The sequence below is a fragment of the Mauremys reevesii genome, linkage group 1 (genome assembly GCF_016161935.1).
Source record: "Mauremys reevesii isolate NIE-2019 linkage group 1, ASM1616193v1, whole genome shotgun sequence".
In the NCBI taxonomy this organism is placed as follows: Eukaryota; Metazoa; Chordata; order Testudines; family Geoemydidae; genus Mauremys; species Mauremys reevesii.
Window position 1 is genome coordinate 224,075,757 of NC_052623.1, and position 20,657 is coordinate 224,096,413.

General features: G+C 48.8%; 1 protein-coding gene across 1 annotated transcript in view; it reads left to right on the plus strand.

The window, feature by feature from the left end:
- LOC120404244 (alpha-2-macroglobulin-like) overlaps positions 1–20,657 on the plus strand; it is a 63,681-nt gene that overhangs the window by 21,608 nt on the left and 21,416 nt on the right. The window contains exons 13-28 of the mRNA XM_039536385.1: positions 342–405; positions 1,362–1,504; positions 1,948–2,097; positions 2,583–2,753; positions 3,670–3,781; positions 5,338–5,473; positions 6,184–6,412; positions 6,871–6,997; positions 7,614–7,735; positions 11,694–11,745; positions 12,353–12,436; positions 12,910–13,086; positions 15,834–15,918; positions 17,102–17,258; positions 17,602–17,676; positions 19,557–19,722. Coding sequence (XP_039392319.1) covers positions 342–405; positions 1,362–1,504; positions 1,948–2,097; positions 2,583–2,753; positions 3,670–3,781; positions 5,338–5,473; positions 6,184–6,412; positions 6,871–6,997; positions 7,614–7,735; positions 11,694–11,745; positions 12,353–12,436; positions 12,910–13,086; positions 15,834–15,918; positions 17,102–17,258; positions 17,602–17,676; positions 19,557–19,722 — 2,050 coding nt within the window. The remainder of the gene's footprint in view (positions 1–341; positions 406–1,361; positions 1,505–1,947; positions 2,098–2,582; positions 2,754–3,669; positions 3,782–5,337; positions 5,474–6,183; positions 6,413–6,870; positions 6,998–7,613; positions 7,736–11,693; positions 11,746–12,352; positions 12,437–12,909; positions 13,087–15,833; positions 15,919–17,101; positions 17,259–17,601; positions 17,677–19,556; positions 19,723–20,657) is intronic.

The following is a 20,657-nucleotide window of genomic DNA, read 5'->3' on the forward strand; positions in this document are numbered from 1 at the left end:
TCTACCTCCGCACACATGACACAGCACTGGAGGCCAGACACACATAGATGTCCCAGGCCACCAAACTGCCCCGAGGCCAGGTTCCCTTGAGCTTGACAAAAGCCAGTGAAGGAAATGCAGAACTGGCCAGCCAGTGGATGGTTTCTGCAGGGAAAGAGAATTTCTGACTTGGTCGAGGTCCCAGTAAACTCCAGTCTGGGTCTGGGACTCTGTGGGATTTTCTGTTCCTTCCCCACAGGAAGGCATCAGTATAGACACCCCCCACCCCCTGTATTCCCCCATAAGCATCCCCCACCTCCCACCAGGACCCCTGTAACAGGAGGGTTTCTTCCTCCTGGCAGGTGATGGCCAAGGGAGGCATCGTGAGGGCAGGCACCGAGGTGCATCCCGTAGGGGATGGAGAACGTGAGTAGAGCTGTGTGAATAACTGATTTCCCGGTTCGCTGGCCGAACCAGAAACCTCAAAAAACAATTGTTTGGGGGCGACTGAACCATTTCACTTTTGAGCTGCTTTAAGCTTTCTAAAATAGAATTGAAGGGTAATTGTAAATGAGGAGTTGTTTTGAATTGAAAAACAGAACTTTTCATTTAGGAAATGTCAAAACAAAACCTTCTGCTTTGTTGCTGATTTTTTTTCTGACAAAAACCATTTGGTGAATTTCACACAAATCTGTGAAATGTTTTGGTTGATCCGAGTCTACATTTTTCAACAACAAAAAATCACCTGAAAAATTTCACTCATTCTCATTGTGAGCTCTCCCCAGCCCTTTCTCTGTCTGTCCTGGGAGGCTGAGTGCTGTGTCTGAAGGAGGTGCCGAGAACAGCACCCTTCTCTCCTCTTCGCTTTCTCTCTTTCCTTCTTGCCTCACTAGTCGTGGTCTCTCTCTCCCTTTGACACGCACACAGTTCCCCTGACCGATTTCATTTCATTAATGGCAGTCTCAAGGGATTCCCAGTTTGACTGATTCAGGCTGGCTGGGCAAACTCCACCTTGAGGAACAGGAGTGTGGAATCCCACCCGCTCTGCAGCCCTGTGCACACAACCCTCCGCACAGAGCCACTGTACAACATGCACTTCTTTCCTCGCCTTCATTATTGCATGGGCAGGGGCATCCTGCACAGACTCTAGCTGATATGGATTTAGGGGACATGCTGAGAGCCACCAAACCCATCTCACCTGAATATCCCACACCAGGTGTCTGCAGTAAGAGTCAAGGCCTCAACTATGCATCAACACTCTTACCCTTGGATAGCGAATTTTTCAGGGTGGCTGATATTGCAGCTATAATAAGGGAGCCTAGGGAAATGTGTGGCCCTGGAGCTGATACTCTAAAGCTTAGTCGCCCCTCTGTGTTTGCCAGTTATCCAGGTATTTGAGCTGAGGCTCCACGTGGAGCCTGATATCGCCCCCCTGGCCCGGGTACTCATATACACTACTTTACCCAGCGGGGAAGTTATCGCCAATTCCGAAGATTTCAAGATTGAAAACTGCTTTGCCAATAAGGTGAGCATCCTGTTTCTATAACTCACATTCACCCCATGGACAATGGTCCACCTGTGGAACCTGGAACGGCAAATTTCAAGGAAGACTCAGGAAATATTCAGTGGCTCCATGAGCCCATCGGGCACTGACCATGGAGCAGCAATTGAATATGAGAGATGAATGCGCATCAGGAGTAATTTGCATAGGCAGAATTATGGAGGGTGGAAGCAGAACTGACATATGGGGGCACTGCTGGTCATGTTTGAATTGCATTGGCCAGGACTGAGGGGCATTGGCAGAGCTGTGTGGGGAGCCCAGCACTGGGATGGCAGGGGGCTGCAGGGCAGGACTGAGGGGCATTGGCAGAGCTGAATGAGGCGGTTCCAGGACTGGGCTGGGCTGCAGGGCAGTGTGTGAAGGTATCTGGAGAAGTAGCTCCTCTAACTCCTTTCCTGGGGTTGCAGGTCGACTTGAATTTCTCACCGGCTGAGGGCCTCCCCGCCTCCAAGACTCACCTCCGGGTTGGAGCCTCCTCAGGCTCCCTGTGCGCCGTCCGTGCTGTGGACAAGAGCGTCCTCCTCATGAAGCCTGAAGCTGAGCTCTCTCCCAGCTCTGTAAGTGCCAGCCTGGCCCGGTGATCAACAGACACAAGAGCTGGTCTTGTCTGGAAAGTGCCGAGAATCACTCGTGTGAGCTAGGGCAGAGCAGTCTGTCTGTTATTGTAGGGTCCCTCATCAGCAAAGGGTCTGCGCCCACTGCTTGATCTATGTAGGGCCCTCATGAAAACTATTGCTGCACCCAGTGGTTTATAGTTCTGGGGCCACTTGTGAGGACACAACCACGCATACTGATTTATTACTGGAGGGCCACTGGTGAGCACTGGTCAGCACATACTGGGTTATTATTCAAAAGTCAGGGCTGAGTCTTGGAGTCAGACATTCTGCTCTGTTACTGTAGAGTTTGTTATTGTAGGGTGACCCTTGGTCACTGGGATTGCACGCATGGGAGTGTTGAAAGTTGTCTGTGATCACTAGGGTGGCACATGCTGGTTTATTATTATTGGGCCTGTGGTCATTGACATCGAGGCATGTCCCCTCAGGTGTATGATTTGCTCCCGGTGAAGGAGATCAGGGGTTATAATTACCGGGAGCACTATTTGGAGGAAGAAGACGATAACCCTTGTGTGAATCTTGACAACATCATTTTAAATGGATTCATCTACGGACCCATTTCTCCTGACGGTGAAGGGGACGCCTACAATGTTCTCAAGGTGAGCGCCACGTCTCCCTTTAGTGTGTGAAATCACTGTTAGTTCAGAAGATTTCCTCACTGTGTTCTTGGGTGAGCAAACTCCTGTCATATCCCATAGCTGCTGTCTGAGCGCACTTAGCTGGGTGCTTGTTAGCCAGCACATTCGAGGTAATAACTAAACCAGGGCCAGAAAACCCCAGATGGGAATCCCCCAGCATTGAGGACTGAATGCCTCTCTCAACCACTGAACTCTAGAGGTTTCCCATCACTAATTTAAACATGACAAGGAAATGTCGTAACAGCTGGGGTAAAGAAATAGAGCCCAGAAATGGGCAACTCAGCCTCTGCAGCCATTATGTCAAAGAGATCCTGTCCCACACGCTCTCTATCCTGTCTACGTAGCACACGCACACACATGCACACATGTGCGGAGTGTTGCTCTGAGCCAGCACCCAGGGTAATTACCCAGCCCCAGCTGGTGAGGGTTTGGTGTCCTGCGGGATCTCAAGTTTGTTCCCAGTGGGACTCGCTCCCAAATCACCCAAACCCCAGCACACCTGACAAGGACTGTTAGGTGTCTCAGCAGAGAGGCAGGGGATGGACTGGGCCAAATAGCCTGAACTCCCTCCAGGGCAGGGCAAGCCGGCAGGGGCTGAGTGCATGGCAGAAACTTGCACTGCTCATGCCTCTGATGAACCTGCTCTGAGGACACACTCCAGCTGCTGGTCTGGCGCCTTTCACTGACATAGACCTCACCCTTGGCTTCCCGCCAGCCACACTGGCATTGACTTCTCAGGCCTTAGTATCTGCTCTTGCAATGACCCATCCCTGCTCTGTGATAAGTCCGTCACATCCCGATCCAGTCCAGACGGCACGTTTATCTCCCGACGTATGGTTTACTTTACCATATGGCTGTCTGGGTTATCTTTTTACAGGAGATGGGTTTAAAAGTCTTCACCAGCACCAAGGTCCATAAGCCCAGACTCTGCATGGAGAGAATGTACGGTGTACCTGGACCATATGGACTTGTGGCAGCTAGAATGGGTGGTAAAAGAGCCTGCTTTGTTTTACCCTGCTTATACCCCCTGTTAGGTGCTTTTCCTACTTTCGCCCTCCCCTCCCTTTCACCCTCTCCTCTGCATGGAAACTAGACCAATTGGACCAGACTCTGTTCTCAGCTGTGCTGGCTGAAATCCACTAACATCAGTCCTGAAATAGGAATCTGGTCCATTTCCACCTCCTTGCTCACCTACCTGCTTGCTCCACCTGCTTGTTAACCTTCCACCAGCTAAGGAAATATGCACTGTTGTAACTACACTGATGCAGTGGCACCTTGCACCCCCTAATGTAGATTTGCTGCACTGGCACAAAACGGCTGCTAAATCTTGCTGATTTTGGTTGCAGCTCTCTCAGCCTGGGACAGGACAATTTCCACTTCCAGGTTTTCGCCTTCCAGCAAGTTCTAGAGAAAAAACGAAGCAGAAAGAGAGCCAGGTTCAATGGGGAGGGAGTGTGAACCCAGGGGGAGAGTTTAGGATTGGGAATCAGGAAATCTGTACTCCATTCTCAGGTCTCCCATCAACTTGAACTTGGAAGTGAATCATTTCACTTAGTTGTGCCTTAATATTCCTATCTATAAAAGGGAACTAATTATACTTAGTCTTGTGAAGAGTTCTGAGATTGGATGGCTAAATATTAGTGTTAATTATGCTCTCAATTACACTAGTGGAAATGAAGAGTAACCAGATCGGATTACTGACCCTCTAATCCAATGTCCTCATTCCTACTGTAGAACATCAGACTACTGGTCTATATATGGCAGTGTCCTGCTTCTTGACCATATTGGATCAGCACTGTCATCTTTTTAGTGCAGGATCCCTCTTCAGACAGTGGCCAATGGTGGCTGCTTCAGAGTAAGATGGAAAACCTTGGTAATACTCCTCACTGTGCAATACTGTGGGGCAAATTTCTTCCTGGCCTACGGCTTCTTATCAACTTCTATCCTGACATACGATGACTGATATCCCTGATCATGTGAATCCTGGCTGGTGTCACTAGTGTTGCTGCTACTCCTAGTCATAGACAAACACAATTTTTTTCCTGTGAATCTGACTCAGCTACTGCATCTATAATGTCTTGGGGCAGTGAGTTCCACAGGCTAATTCCATATTGAAGTGGATATAGGCAGGGCTCTAGGGGTTGCTTCAACACAGTCATTACATCTGGGCTCCCCATACACTCTGGGATTGGAGGTGGGGGAATAAATATGTCCTGTAAGGGGTGCAGAAATCTTTAGAAAGGAAACAGTTTGAGATCACAATAGGGCAATGGAGATGTTTTTTCAATGGCTTTGAAAAAGGTTCTAAAAAGATGATGACACTGGGGGGAGTGGCGTGCAGAAGAGAATGCCTGGTTGCAAGCAGAGACAGGTCTAAGTTTGGGTCTGAACAGGGCTGAAGTTTGTGAGGAAGGGTTATTAGATCTTGGGTTTAGGATCAGGCCTATCACTAACTGGAAACAAAGTGCCATGGTTTAGAATAAGGTCTAACATATTATGTCCTCTCTCCTCTCACCACACCCTGCACCCCTAATGTCTAAAAAAGAACGTGTGTCTGCACCAATGTATGCACTCAGTGTGGATGCACTCGATCATGTGCCTGACGTCATCGATCATGGCCCAGTGGAGACCGTCCGGAAGTATTTCCCTGAGACGTGGATTTGGGATTTAGTTACAGTGATGTAAGTGATGATTATGGGATGTGGTGAGTGTGGTCAACTGGCTTACAGAGACACTCAGAAGAAGTTACTCAAACACCATGAGATGCGCTTATATCCATCTGTGATAGATGGAATACCTTTTGTAGATAGAATACAGAGAGACAAGCATGAGGGATGAATAGGCAGGTAGAAGAAAGGCAAGAAGTAACTAGTTCTACTAACACACCACATCCACTCCTCCTCCTCACAGTAACTGGGAGACAATTAATTGTGTGGATCACAATAGACAATCCCCTGTAAAGTGATCCATCACTATGTGACCCACCTGGGACATATGTATATGTGTGTTTGTGTGTGTGTGTGTCAGAGGGAGATGTAATTTCTATTTGGTCCTAGGTGTGGTGCAGAAGTCACTATTAGCTATGCATTTCATCCTTTTCTTATCCATGTGTCTGAGGGATTTTCTGTTGTTCACCGTGGAACCTCAACCCCAGTCTTGTTACTTGGATGATTCTTCTGCAGAGCTGGATGTAGGATGGGATGGGAGGAAATGGTCTGCGGTGAGCCTACAATAGCCGACCAGCATGCACACCCCCAGTGCTCCTGAGGGACCCTGCAGTTACAAAGGGTTGCGGGGGGGGGGTGTAATTCAGGATGCTGAGAAGGACACAGTTGTTTCCCCCAAAGCTAGGAAAGCTCCCCCCATCTCCTTGTTCTTGTTTTGTCACTAGGTCTGTTGGAAGTGCTGATTTGGCCGTGACCATCCCCGACACCATCACAGAATGGAAAGCCAACGCGTTCTGCACTTCCAGTGACACTGGCTTTGGCCTGTCCTCGACCGTGTCCCTCAAAGCCTTCCAGCCCTTCTTCGTGGAGCTCACTCTGCCCTACTCCGTGGTGCGCGGCGAGGCCTTCACACTAAAGGCCACTGTCTTCAACTACCTGACCCGCTGCATCAGGGTAAGGGACACTCCTAGCTTTGCTCAGCAGGGGCCAGAGAGGAGACCACATGGGCCAGTTGCAACATGGCTTCCCATCCAGGGCAGGCAGATGATTGGCCCCTAAGAAAGTGCCTTCTTACAGTGGAAAGAAATGGGTGATGGAAAAGAGGAATCTGACTGGCCCCTGTGTGTTACTGTAGGGGTACAGAGTGGACATTATGAAAGAAGGAATCTGTTTGGCTGACAAAGGTTTGCAAGCTACAGATATACCTGACACCAACTTCCTGGGTGGCTGAAGGCACCTGGCCTTAGACCTCCTGTGCCTATCTCACCTCAATCCCTGCTCCACCAAACCCCCGTGGCCCCCAAACTCCCTGCCCCCTCTCCTCCCCTGCACTGTCCCATCTCCATTTACCCCCAACCCTTTTGAACCCCTCTCTCTCCCTGCCTGATGGCACCTCTCTGTGCAATTGACAGGTCAACATCTCACTGGCTTTATCTGATGACTTCCGGGCTACCCCTGTGGAGAAGGAAGAAGAATCTTATTGTCTCTGTGTGAACGGACGGAAAACAGTGTCTTGGTCTGTGACCCCAAAATCTCTGGGTAAGGGACCTGGCAACTCCAAAATCTCAGGATCAGGGACCAATGGATGGCTCCAAAACCTCTGTGTGAGGGACCAAGTGGCTCCAAAATTTCTGGATCAGATACCGGATGGCTCCATCCTCTCTGGAAGGGACTGATCTGCTGTGAAAGGAGGAAGGCTGGCCTTGTGGCTGAGGCACTGGACTGGACTCAGGAGACCTGGACTCAGTGTCCAGCTCTTGGGCAAGTCAGTGTCCCTGTGCCTCAGTTTCCCCATCTGATTACTGAGATAGGGGCCATATAAATACCGGTTGGGTCTGAAATTTCTGGAAAAGGAAGATGATGGCTCTGACATCATGCAGGGGTCTGGGCGACAGAATCTGAAGACCTGCCCCTGCACTCCCCTCCTCTCCATCTTGCCCAACCCCCTTTTGATGTAGCCACTGGAGCTGATGGGTTGGAAGGCTGCCACAGAGCTGTGCAAAAGTGCTAGCCTGCACAATGTGACTTGAGCTCTGCCGTCTTTAGAGAAGTTTCCATGTAATCTGTGGAGCTGCAAAGCAGAACACCATGTAAATGACACTGGCACCCCTGTAGCTGCAGTGCCTGGCAGAACACTTATCCTTCTTTGTTTCAGGTAATGTGAATTTCTCAGTGAGCGCTGAAGCCCTGAAGACAGATCTGCCCTGTGGGAACGAGGTAGTGGAGACCCCGGACAAAGGGCGGAAGGACACGGTGATCAAACAGCTGTTAGTGGAGGTAGGTGGGCTGTTTAGTCCCTGTGGTATAGAGAAGCCATGATAACTTACTGCTGCGTAGTGACAACTGATATAATGCTGCAGGTCTTCTTGGTTTATAGGGAAGCCATAATGACTTAATATGATCTCAGCAATAACACGTTCTCTAATGCTGTAAAGGGAAGCAGCGATAAGTTACTATATTAGCCAGTATAAGCTGTAATACTGCATAACTTCTTACAGAAGAATACTGGTATCTTGTTACACCACGTGATTGAAATAATAAGCAAAGGTGATAAGTTTGTCACAGATAAGTTTGTCTTTTGGGACTTTTAGGTTTTGTCCATAACAAGTCATGGGATCAAGCTCTCGGCAATGGAAATTGGCATGGTTCCATTAAATTCAATGCAGCTCTACAGATTTACACCAGCTGTGGATGTGGATCATAGTCCTCGTAAACAGAGCTGTGTGACTAACCAATTTTTTGGTTCGCTGGCCAAACTAAAAAAAAAAAAAGAATTGTTTTGGGTCAACCCGAACGGAAATGTTTCAGGTTGTTTGGTGAACCAAAACAGTCAAAAAAGGTAGTTTCAAGTCCAACAAAATATTTGATTTGACCTGACATGAAATGCTTTTTTTCTCTTTCAATCTTTTTACCCTTTTTAAAAAAATAGCATTGAACTAAAATTAAAATGAAAAAAGGAATTTTGAATTGAAAAATGTTTTGGGTTTTTTTTAATTGAAAAAATTTGGTGAGTGTAGCACACATAGGAGAAATGTTTTGGTTAACCTGAATCTTCATTTTACAGCAAAGAAAAGCCTTTCCAAACATTTACTTTTTTTCTTGTAAATCCTGCTGGCCCATTCCCTAATAGGCAGGGGCAGCTCTAGGAATTTGGCCGCCCCAAGCACGGCGGCATGCCGCGGGGGGCGCGCTGCCGGTCGCCAGTTCCGCAGCTCCGGGGGACCTCTTGCAGATGTGCCTGCAGAGGGTCCGCTGGTCCCACGGCTCCGGTGGAGCATCTGCAGGCATGCCTGCAGGAGGTCCACCTGAGCCGCGGGACCAGCAGGCCCTCCACAGTCATGCCTGCGGGAGGTCTGCTGGTCCCACGACTCCCAGTGGACCTCCCGCAGGCATGACTGCGGAAGGTCCGCCGGAGCCGCCTGCTGCCCTCCCGGCAAAATGCCGCCCCAAGCGCGCGCTTGGCGCGCTGGGGTCTGGAGCTGGCCCTGCTAATAGGTCACTTCCAGGACCTGTAACAAATCTTGTGCTGTATGTGACCAGAGTCGTGGAATATGGGAGATTGACTGCCTTTAAAACATTTTTGAATTATTTGTGAATTATCATTATTTATTTTAAATCATTTAACATCATAATTTTAAAAAAATCTCAAGATAATGTGAGCCATTTTTGGAGGGTATATTTTTCTATAAATTTGTCTCTTGCAGTATTTTGTGATGAGGAACCCATGGCTGTTCCCATTTTTTTAAAATGACACCCAACGGGACTTAACAATAACTCATTATATAAACCTCCATAGCTATTCTATGTAATAGAGAAGTAGTGATAACTTGTTACATAGTCTGATCGGAGCAATATGACGTGATAGAAGGTGGCCACTCCTCTCTCCATTATAGGAAAGCACTAATCATTTTTAAATAGTGTGATGTAAGCAGTAACACATGACCTAATACTGCAGCTCCTCTCTGAGTTACAGAAATGCAGCCCACCTTTTTCAGTAAGGCAAAGATACAATTCACATTATTGAATCAACGCAGAAAAAAACACTCTCTAAGCTTCAAGGCTAGAATGAATCCTGTGGCCAGTTCTGGATGCCACACTTTAGGAAAGACATGAGCAAATTGGAGAGAGTCCAAAGGAGAGCAATAAAAATGAAAAAACCTGATGTATGAGGAAAGGTTGAAAGATTTGGGCATGTTTAGTCTAGAGATGAGATGGCTGAGGGGAGAATAAGATAACAAATATGTGCTATAAAGGGAATAGTGATCAGTTGTTCTCCATGTCCACCAAGGGTAAAACAAGAAGTAATTGGCTTAGATTGCAGCAAGAGAGATTTAGGTGTGATACCAGGAATAACTTTCTAACTGTAAAGGTAGGTAAACACTGGCCCAGGTTACCTGGGAAGGCTGCAAATTCCCTATGATTGGAGGTTTAAGAACAGTTCAGACAAACACCTGTTGAGGATAGTCTAGGTGTACTTGGCACTGCCATGTTCTGAGTGGGATGGATTAGATGACCTCTCAAGGTCCCTTCTAGCCCTACATTTCTGTGATTCTGTCATGTTACAGTAAATCTGTTTTGGCTTTTGCTTTAAAGTTCTCCTATGTGCCAAGTGAAATTTGAATTATAACTCCTTTTTCAACATATAGGGACCCAAAGAACTGTGAAACTCTTCACAAAAAAAAGTCAAAATAAATGATTCTAAACCTCTTCAGCTGAAGAATATTCACTTTGCTTCCATCACATTAGTGGAAATGTCCAACTTCATCTTGGGCTGTTTCAACAGTTCTGGAAACACAGGGATTATTTTTCTCAGAATTATGAAGGAGGTGAAAATTGGGTTTAAAATAATAGGACCCTAGTGGCAACTTTATGGGATGTAGGGGGTGTACTGGTCTTGCCCTGTTATTTTAAAGAACGGACTAGTGCACCACTGCCCTCTACCTGTTGGAATCAGAAATGCTCATCTGTGTCTGCTAGGCTAGCAAAGTGTTAGAGCTGGTTGGAAAACATGATTTTTTTTTCCCCCCTGAATTTTCCACCAGAAAAAAAGAATCTTTAAAACATCTTTGATCACTGCATTTGGATTTCCTGTTAAATGTTCAAAATTAAACTCAACAGCAGATTTGTCACTGAGATTAATTTTGAAAAGACATTTTGAAACAAAACAAAAACCGTTCATATTAACCTCAAATGTTGTTTTAGTGGGGGGAGTCAACTTTTGGATTCTCTCCCCTCCTCCCTGCCATACACACACACTTTTAAAAACTTTTTACCTTTTCCGACTGAAGAAAGAGAGGGAAAGGTTTTTTAAAAGTGTGAGAAAGTGAGGGAAAGCCCCTTTTCACGCTTGGCTACTGGTTTCCACCTGGCAAATGTTGGAAAACAGTTATAAAAAGGGGGGGGAAAACCGACTATTCTCAGAATAAAAAATTGCGGGGGAGGGGTATGTTCCAAAAACAAAAATTGATTTGACTAAACCCTCTTTTTCCACATTTAGTTCCTGAGTTTTAGTCAGAATTGTTCTGGTCATTTCAGTAAATAACAGGGCTTCTTCTTTAGGGGGTCTGGGCCTTTGGAGCAGGAGGAGCTGAGTTCTAGCCCTACTGTAGCCGTACAGGACTAATTGGCCACAGTGTGTAATGGTGAATTTCTAGGTGGCCCTGCAGACATTACAATATGTCATTTCAGGGCAGTGAGCACTTTGGGCCTGACCCAGCAAAGCTTACCTTAGTTCAGGCACATGCATTGACCTCAAACAGGCTTAAAGTTAAACACTTGGCAGGATCGAGCCCCTACATCACTTCATTAGCATCACAGCATATTATCAGCACCAGCACATGGTGTAAAGCTGGAAGTTCTTTCTGCATAACAAGGAAAGTCCAAGTTTTACTGTGTGCTACCAGCAACTAATCACCCATGGTAGAGCACTGCAATATCCTCCCCTTGGGAGTGAGGAGGCAATAACTTGTTAGTAGCCAATTTCCAACCATAATCTGCTGCTTCATCAGAATTATTATTACATGAGAATTTGCAAATCTCCCTCTTTCTCTGATTCATGCTCTGCTCTTTCTTTCTTTCTTTCTTTCTTTTTTTTTTTAACCTTAGCGTTTTCCCTTCTCCCCATTTCTCCCCATCACCCCTGGCCAGATGTTTCTGCTACCAGGTGCTCAGTGTCTCTGCAGGTTCTCACCTTTCTCATTTTCCTTCCCCTTCCCTTTTCCTCCCCAACCCGAAGCCTGAAGGGCTTGAGAAGGAAACGACCTACAACTTCCTGCTCTGTGCAGCTGGTAAGAGCCCCACCCGTCCTGACCTGCCTCTGCAAAGGGAAGGTTGGAAACCCCGGGTGTCCGAGGGGAAGAGCTAACTAGAAGCAGTAATATGGAAATGAGAACGTGGGACACGTCCAGCTGGATAACGAGGAAATGTTTCCTAACACTGAAGGGCTGGAATGGCCCCCAAGGGAAGGGTTGGAAGCCTAGGTCTTAGGGAACGATCCTGGCCCGGGTGCTGGGGGGGATGGGCTAGATGGGATTGAATGGGGCTTTCCCCTTCTCTCACTCTCTGATTCCATGGAGTGAAATTACAAAGGGGAAGGTGCCAGAGAAAGAGCTGGAGACTGCAGTTCCCTTGTTTCACCAGGTGGTGGCACCTTGCTCCATGTGGAGGGCTGGGGTGGGGGGAGAGGGGGATCCGAGCCTGAGAGGGGAGTTGGGGATGGGTGGGGGGTTCACTATAAAGCTATGGAGGAATGGAGCTGCTAAAGGCAGGGAGCCCCTGTGCAATGCCAGGGGAAAGACAGCAGCAGGGGCAGTGTCCTAGCTCCTGTGCTGGGGCCTGGTCACTGTTATACGGGGGGGATTTTACTACAATCCCATCTATGTCACTTTTCCCCAGGAAAGACAACGCCGCAGCCAATGTCCCTGAAGCTCCCAGAGAACGTGGTGCAGGGATCGGCCAGAGCCTATTTCTCAGTGCTAGGTAAGTGAGGCGGTCCAAAGAGCCCGGCTTTGCCTTCCCCGTGCCTGACGTTAGTGGTCTTTCCACCCGTTCTACCCCTCACCCCGTTGTGCACCCATCACAGCCCCTCCATTTATCCCCCAGCTGCCCACGGCTGTAGTCACTAGCTAGCACTTCACCTCTTTTTTTCTCTCCTTCCCAACACCTCTGCCTCTGGGCCTACGTCTCTGGCTATTCATCCAGCCTAGTGCTCCCATCTGCTCTTCCAGCAACACGCCCTTCACTTTGCCTTTCATGTGTCCCTTCTCTCTCAGAGCATATTTCGCTGTCTCCTCCTTTCTCTGTGTTGTGTGTGTCTCTCTCTTTCCCTCCTATTGCCTGTGATCTCACAAGCCTGTTATGGATGTCTCACACTACCATCCTTGCTCTGCGGTGCACTCTGCCTCTGCGGGCCGGCTCTGTGCGACACTGACTCCCTGTGTCTCCATCCCCAGGCGATATCCTGGGCACAGCCATGCAGAACCTGCAGCAGCTTCTCCAGATGCCCTTCGGCTGCGGGGAGCAGAACATGGTCCTGTTTGCCCCCAACATCTACGTCCTGGACTATCTGAATAAGACGGGGCAGCTGAGCGAGGAGACCAAATCCAAGGCCATCGGATACTTAGTCAGCGGTGAGGAGGGACGGGGCTTTTGTTTCTCCACTTGCTCCCTGTCATAGGTCTTCTCCCCCACTTGGAGCTTATGGGTTCCAAGATGGGACCTGCATGGACTCCTCTAAACTAAAATCCTAGTTTAGATCTGGTTCTCGCTGCCACCAGTCAGTTTTTAAGTGTCTGACACACTCCCTGTTCCCCCAAAACTTTCCCTGGGGAACACAGATTCAAACCTGAATCTTAACACAAAGGGAAACAAACCATTTCCCTCCTCCCCTCTCCTAGTGCTTAGGAGAGATACCTGATTCAAACTCCTTGAATCAACCAAAGAGGGATTCACTTCCCCCTCCCCTTCCCCTGAAAATCCAAACAAGGGAAGAAATCAATCAAGTTCTAAAAAGAAAAGATTTTATTAAAGAAAGAAAAAAAAGTACACTCTCTCTGTATTACCAGGATGCAAAAATACAGGGTCTAACTTATAAAAACTGGAGAGACTTCCCCTCCCTCCTCCTCAGAATAATCAGCAACAGCAACAGAAATAAAGAATTCTTCCAGCAAACACACAATTACAAATATAGAAAGTAACTCAAAAGACTAATCCGCCTTTTTAACTAATACTCACTATACTGGATAGTAGGAAATACTCCAGGAGAACTTGGAGACATGTCTGGCCTCTCTTAGATCCAAAGAGAGCACACAACTCAAACAAGGAACACAGACAAAGCCTTCCCTCCACAGGGATTTGAAATTATCCTGTCCCTTGATTGGTCCTCTGGTCAGGTGTTCCTCAGGTTACTGAGCTTGTTAACCCTTTACAGGTAAAAGAGACTTTAACCCTTAACTAACTGTTTATGACACTCCCTTCCAAGGTTGTGCTGGGAGGTTTTTGGGTCTGCCTTGCTCAGATAATGCTCCCACTGGGAAGGATGGACGGACTGAGGGGACCACCTGTCTCTTGGGGGGGAGGGGAACACACTTGTACCTTCTCAGCCCTTTCATCCCATTGCTCTCCACTGTGTGAGCCCAGTGGTAATTCACTCTTGCCCCAGAAAACCAGACTCGGCTCCCCAGATGGCCTATATAGGCCTTTCCTAGCCACCAGCGTATTGGCAGCACCGTCACAACTGACCCCTCATCATTTACCTTTGAACCAGGGCCTCTGACACCCCCTCCCCCCAACCCCGCACCAGAGGTCAGGGGTTCCCTTTCCCAGGAGTTACTCTGAGTAGTTACTCCATTAATGGTTGGTGTTACAATAGATCGCTTCCCAACAGGGGATGCCATAGCATGGTAGCATGCTTAGATCTAGGGTGACATCTAGGAACATAGAGAACTCTACTCTCTGGAAGTGCTCGATGGGAGAAGATGGGTCCATGTGGACATAGCCTGGGTGCTGCTGATGATGTGCAAGGCGGAGAAGAAGAGCTGGGTTGGTTCTGCAGGCCTGGCAGCAGTAAATGGAGCAAAACCTGTGTTTAAGCCTTATTGTCACTAGAGGAGATTTGTCTATTTGTAATACATTTAGCCAACTTAGAATCATAGACTATCAGGGTTGTAAGGGACCTCAGGATGTCATCTAGATCCACCCCCTGTTCAAAGCAGGACCCGCAGGTGTCCCCCCACCCTGCCCCCGGCCTGGCCCCAACTCAGCCCCCTCCATGCCCCTATTGGACTCCTCCCCAAATCCCCGCCCCTGCCCTGCCTTTTCCCCCAGCACACTGCGTTCCTCCTCCTTGGTGAGGAGCACCAACCAATTTTTCCCTGTGGGTGCTCCAGCCCCTGAGCACCCATGAAGTTGGGGCCTATGGCAGGAGCAATTCCCAACTAAATCAGCCCAGACAGGGCTTTGTCAAGCTGGGCCTTAAAAACCTCGAAGGAAGGACTTGTAGTTTTAATATATGTTTGTTGATCAAGGTAAACTGTAAGCTCCTTGCTAAGGTTAACTCAACCAGCTAACGTGTGAAACTACAAGTGCCTTGTCTGTGTTAGGATTGAAACCCGTGTTAGCTAACAATGTTGGTAATGCTCCTTTATTCCTAATGTGGCCATGACCTTTGCCATTAAAGCCAGTAGGCATGACTCTGAACACACCCGGGGCAGAGCTGCTGAGTGACAAGGGGCCCTTCCCATATAGTCACTTTTCAGAAGAGCCCCAGTTTGGGTCACACCTTTGATTATTCCTCATTCTGCATTTCTGCTCCACCCTGTTTTTAATGAGGGTTAGCAATCTTTCAGAGACAGCCTTCCCATTTATTTATTTTAGGTGCTGCAAAGGGATCCTTGAACCTGGTATGGGTAGATGCACATCATAACCCTGTTGCTTGTACCTTCTTTTAACGCCTAACAGAAGACCAAGGCCGCTCTGCTGAGACACTGAGGCTGTTTTTAGGAATGGGAGGCTTGCCTGGCTTGCGTACTCTACATCGGACCTGCTTCTGCGTCTAAGGCTTGATCTAAACCCAGCTTTGTACCAGTGTAACTATTTCAGTTAGGAGGTGATAGTTTACCAAAATAATTGAATCAGTACAACCCCTAGTGTGGATGCAGTTCTACCCCCTTCCCATCTGGGAACAAGCTGTACTGGTATTAGCACTTTTATATTATCCTAACTACATCCACTCTGGGGGATTCGGAGCATTTTGACACTACGGGTACAATTAAAGCAGGATGTTTGTGTGTAGACAGGGCTGAAGATTGTCTTTTTCTGGCTGACATCTACAGCTGGACTTTATTGCAGTAAAACACAACTTCATTCTCCCTTTCAGGTTACCAGACACAGCTGAAGTACAAACACCAGGATGGCTCCTACAGCACATTTGGGCCACGTTATAGGCAACCAGGGAACACCTGGTAAGATTTCAGTGCTGCTGAATTCTTTCCCTTCTCTTGTTATAACCTGGAGCTTGCCCATTGTTAATAGGTGCTGATCATGGAGGGGCGGAGGAGAGGGAAGGATAAGGCAACTATGAGAGCTGGTAGGGAAGGGAGATCTCCTTTAGTTCATATGCTAGAGGCCTGCAATTTTGGCTTAATAACCAGGTACAGTCCCCTGATTCCCTGCTCAGCTCAGGTTAGAGCAGCCTGGGGGCTGTTCTAACTTGCTCCAGCTGGCCACAGTCCCCTGAGGACTATACATCAGCTAGATGTGTCCAGAACACAGCACACTCCAGCCACTCACTCTCTGTACCAGGGGCTATATTGAGGGTGGTGTAAAAGGGTCAGCCAAAGATTCCCCGGCTGGGTGACTTGCTGGTAGTTTCAGCTCCCTTTGGCAGAGAATCCATCCCAAAGTCCTGATTGTGGATACTTGACCTTTCTGAAATTATATGTTCGATCCTCAACCAGAAAAGTTTAGCCACCACTGCCCTCAGGATAATGAGGAAGCTGGTAAGAGGGTGGAGCCATCACAGCCCCTCAATGCTTAGTGCATGCCTTGCACTAAGGGTGAACAAACAGGTTCTGCAGGGAGTAGCAGTGGGTGGCTCTGTAGGGGTTGCTTTTCCCTCTGCCACTACTGACTCTATTGCTCCAGTGTGGTGCTAGGGGGTGCTGTGCTGCAGGGAGCAGGGTGGGTGGCTCAGTAAGGAGTATTGTCTCTCTGAGTGCTGACCCCAGTCTGATGCTAGGGGGCGCTGTGCTGCTGTTTTTATAAGAAGAAAATGCAGCGCCAGTGTCCTGGCCATTCCTGGTCACTGAAGATTGTGAGGGCTGTTCTCCCAAGGGCTCTGGACAACCACCTTCTACCCCTAAACTGTGCCCTGGCTGTTTGAAACCAATGCAGGAAGCTGATTCACTTCCTGTCCTAAAATGGGCAGTTTTGCTGTGCCCTGTCAGATGACTGCTGGGTCTTTCCTCCAGGCTCTGTTGCATGTCAGTAGGTGGTTGAGTGAGATAATGGTTCCCTGGCCCATGGCCACCAGCTCTCCGGCCCCTGCTGCTTCCATTCAGGCTGGCGATGCCCCGGGACCCCATCCCCTCCAGTGAGCACAGGGCATGGGAGGGAGCTCTCACTGCTGCCCACTCTCTGTCGCAGGCTGACGGCCTTCGTCCTCAAGTCCTTCGCGCAGGCCCGCTCTCACATCTTCATCGAGGAGAAGCACATCCAGGACGCCCTGGCCTGGCTCGCTGGCAAGCAGAAGGACAACGGCTGCTTCCGCAGCTCGGGGACGCTCCTGAACAATGCCATAAAGGTGACGTATCCGCCCAGACAGCTTCCCATGGGCCTCATGGGACCCATACAGGACTCCAGTGACATCGAGAAGCCTGCAACTGTGCATGGGAACAGCTCAGCCACTGCAGCACATGGGTCTGGGGCAGGGGGCTTGGAAATGGGGCAGATGGGATCTACCAAGGGAGGCAAGAGCAGGGGAGAACCATACGGTACATGGAGCGACCGTGGGTAGCGGAAAGAAGAGGGGCAGGTACATGGAAGCTACCACAGTGTGGGAAGAACAGGGATGTAGAACTCCCCTGGGAGGAGGAGCCAGTGAGCGGGGTTTCCGGGTTAATGTCTCTCTCTGTGATTCCCTGCAGGGCGGGGTGGACGATGAGGTCACGCTCTCTGCCTACATCACCATCGCGCTGCTGGAGATTCCTCTGCCCATCACTGTACGTACCTGTAACCCCTCAAGCCACAGACAGAGCTGGGGACCCCCAAGTCACAGCCTCCCATCCCGAGAGAGAAGCCTTTAAAAAAGGGGGAAATCCAGTCAGAAAAGACTTTAAATGGAGGTCCAAATCTGGAACTGGAATTTCCCTGCAGCTTCCCTTCCAGTCCAGGATGCTGGTTCTGTCTCATCTCTTATCCTTTTATATGATCTTTATTTAAAAACTTTTCAGGCGGTGTTTGCTTGATCCTCTCTTACACGCCTACAGCTTAGAGTTTTACAGATATTTAACACTTGGGTAAATAACACTTAACCCCTTGGCAGTTGGCACTAGCCAAATGGGTCCCCATCAAGGGCTGATTTCTGTTCTCCTTCAGTTAGGTCTGCTCCACATCCAGAAATCGCACTGGTAAAAGTTTTATCATCAGGGAGCAACCAAAAAGACTATATCGGTGCAGTGAGTTCACACTGGGCCACTTGTGCCAGTGTGTTGTGTTCATCTAGTATCAGACCAGATTGGCAACAGTGTGATGCATTGTGGGTAGGCATCCCAGTGTCCTCTGTGCCGCTTTCAGCGGCATTGCTTTGTGTGGAAATCTTGCTGCGTAGCTTTCGCTGTGCTTGTGGGAAATGTTCACTCAGAGCATGTGGGAAAAGGTAGCAAGTAGCAGGAACAGCTGTGGCTGTGAAGAATGTGCTGACTGTGTAAAAGCCAGGCGGGCTTCCCATCATTGGGACCCTTGGTTCAAAAGTGCTACCAGACAGTCTCTGTTAAAGGGAATGTTGCACTGTGGGACTGCAGTGGAAGGACCATTTACACTGGTACTTCCAGTGAGCATGCACCTTACCACTGTGCTGATATAACTCCACTGACATGGGGCTAATGCTGCTCCAGAAAAGGGAGTCAGTATGCCCCCAAAAGTGGAGAATTTTTCTTGGTAGAGAAGTTGAGTGTGAACGTGTTCCAGGCTGTGCCCAGAAAAGATGAGTTCTGTAACTTGAGTCTAGACCAGGCTTTAGATGTGTGGTGCTACTGGCTGTGGTCAGACAAGACAAGTGGATGTGGCCCAACATGGCCTGCTTGTTAACATTGTCCTGATGAAGTAGCAGCCAGTTCCCATCCACTGTCATTAGACTAACCTGATCCCCTGTATTTAACTGAGGAAAGTTGATGTCCTGATTAAGCCCTTCTCAGTTAGAAGGAGTATAAACCCCAAGGCATTTTGTTTTCAGGCTTTTCTGTCTCAATACCAGCTGAGCTCATTCCCTCCAGCTTCCCAGAAAGAACCTCTCTCTTAGCAGACACCAAGGGCTAGGAAGGTTCAGATCAAAACAGTCTGAAAAAGTTTCAAACCACTGAAAATGGGACTGTCTGCTGGACTTTCCATTCTCAGCCATTGACGAAAACAGATGAACTGCCCTGCTGTGTATGCACCTGTGCACATTGGTATCCCTTGGAATGTCATTACGGGAAATGTCTGATTCCAAACTTTGCTTCTCAAATGTTCCTAAGTGAGGACCGACCACAGGACAAATTTAAAGGGCCAGGTTCCCCAATACGCCATCGCCATTCACCAAATGTGAAGGGCCAGACTCACTGGTTCGCTCTGGATGCTTAGTGCCAGCCTAGTGATGCAAAGCAGCTGTAAACCAGCCACTGCACATTGCTGGAGTGGTGAAAGCGAGAGAGTGTCCCGGGGAATCTGGCTCTGAAAGATCAGCTATTGTTTAGAGTTACCCGTATGTCAGAAAATCTGAAAAAAATACTTCATAAAATGGAAAAAGTGCATATTGTTTCCTGCCTGTTGAGCTCACAGACTGAATTCACCTCCAGGGTGACCTCTCCTCCCCCTCTCAGCCCATGTCTCTCTCTCCACACAGCATTCTGTGGTCCGTAATGCTCTGTTCTGTCTGGAGACGGCAGCAGAGCAGGGAGGAAACCACGTGTACACCAGGGCGCTACTGGCCTACGCCTTCGCCCTGGCGGGGAAGGAGGAGAAGCGCAGGGCACTGCTGGACTCGCTTGACAAGGAAGCTGTGAAAGAGGGTGAGAGTTCTCGATGGGCCCTTCTCCTGCATCCCAGCCCCCGGCCCTACCTCCCCAACTCGTAAGGTGACCATGTATTGAGAATCATATACAGGTGCTCAGAGGGGAAACCACAGCAGAGGAATGTTACGAGGGGCCGGCACCAGGTGGGAGAACGTTATTTGACATGAAGAAACCAGATTGAGAGAGAGGCAGCCCAGGCAGATTTCTGACCTGACAGCATGTTGTATCCCTGCCCTTTTAAGGACTCCTTGTTCTTTTAAACTGGGTCATTGATTGCAACCTTCAGTATCCAACCTACCTATTAGGTAAATTGCCAACATTCCCTTTGCATTTGTCTCTCTTGCATTTGTCCTTTCCCTTGTCCATGCCTTGCCCCCTTGCTCTACTCGGGAGCTTGTTAGCTTTTCCTCTGTTTGTTTCAGTCCGTTTCCCCCTTTTCTATACTGTGAAATAACTGGTTTCTCCTTTCTTTTCCTCCTGCTCTCTTCCTCCTTCCCCCAAGTCTCCAAATTTCTCTCCTCTCTCCTGCCTCCCACACCAAAAGCTCTCACATACTCCCTACTTCCCAGCCCACAAAATCACAGGCATATTGTCCTGCTTCCTTGCACCCCACAAATCTCTCCTTCCCCACACACACACTGCAGCCTGCCCCAGGCACAAGCTAATGCACAAGCACGTGCAAGGTTGCCCCAGGATCCACTCACACGCACAGGCTCCTTCTCCCCCACCCGAAAGCCATTCACACACACACACACACAGGCTGCCCCCAACCCTAGTGAACATGGGACTTGTTATGCAGGGTCCCAGCACGTGCAAACTCCAAGTTCCCTCCCCATCACATCAGACACCTGGGTTCTCTGTCCCCTGCCCCAGCCCCACAAACACAGAGCCTTAGCCTCATACTCATAGGCCTCATGCAGGTGAGGAAACTC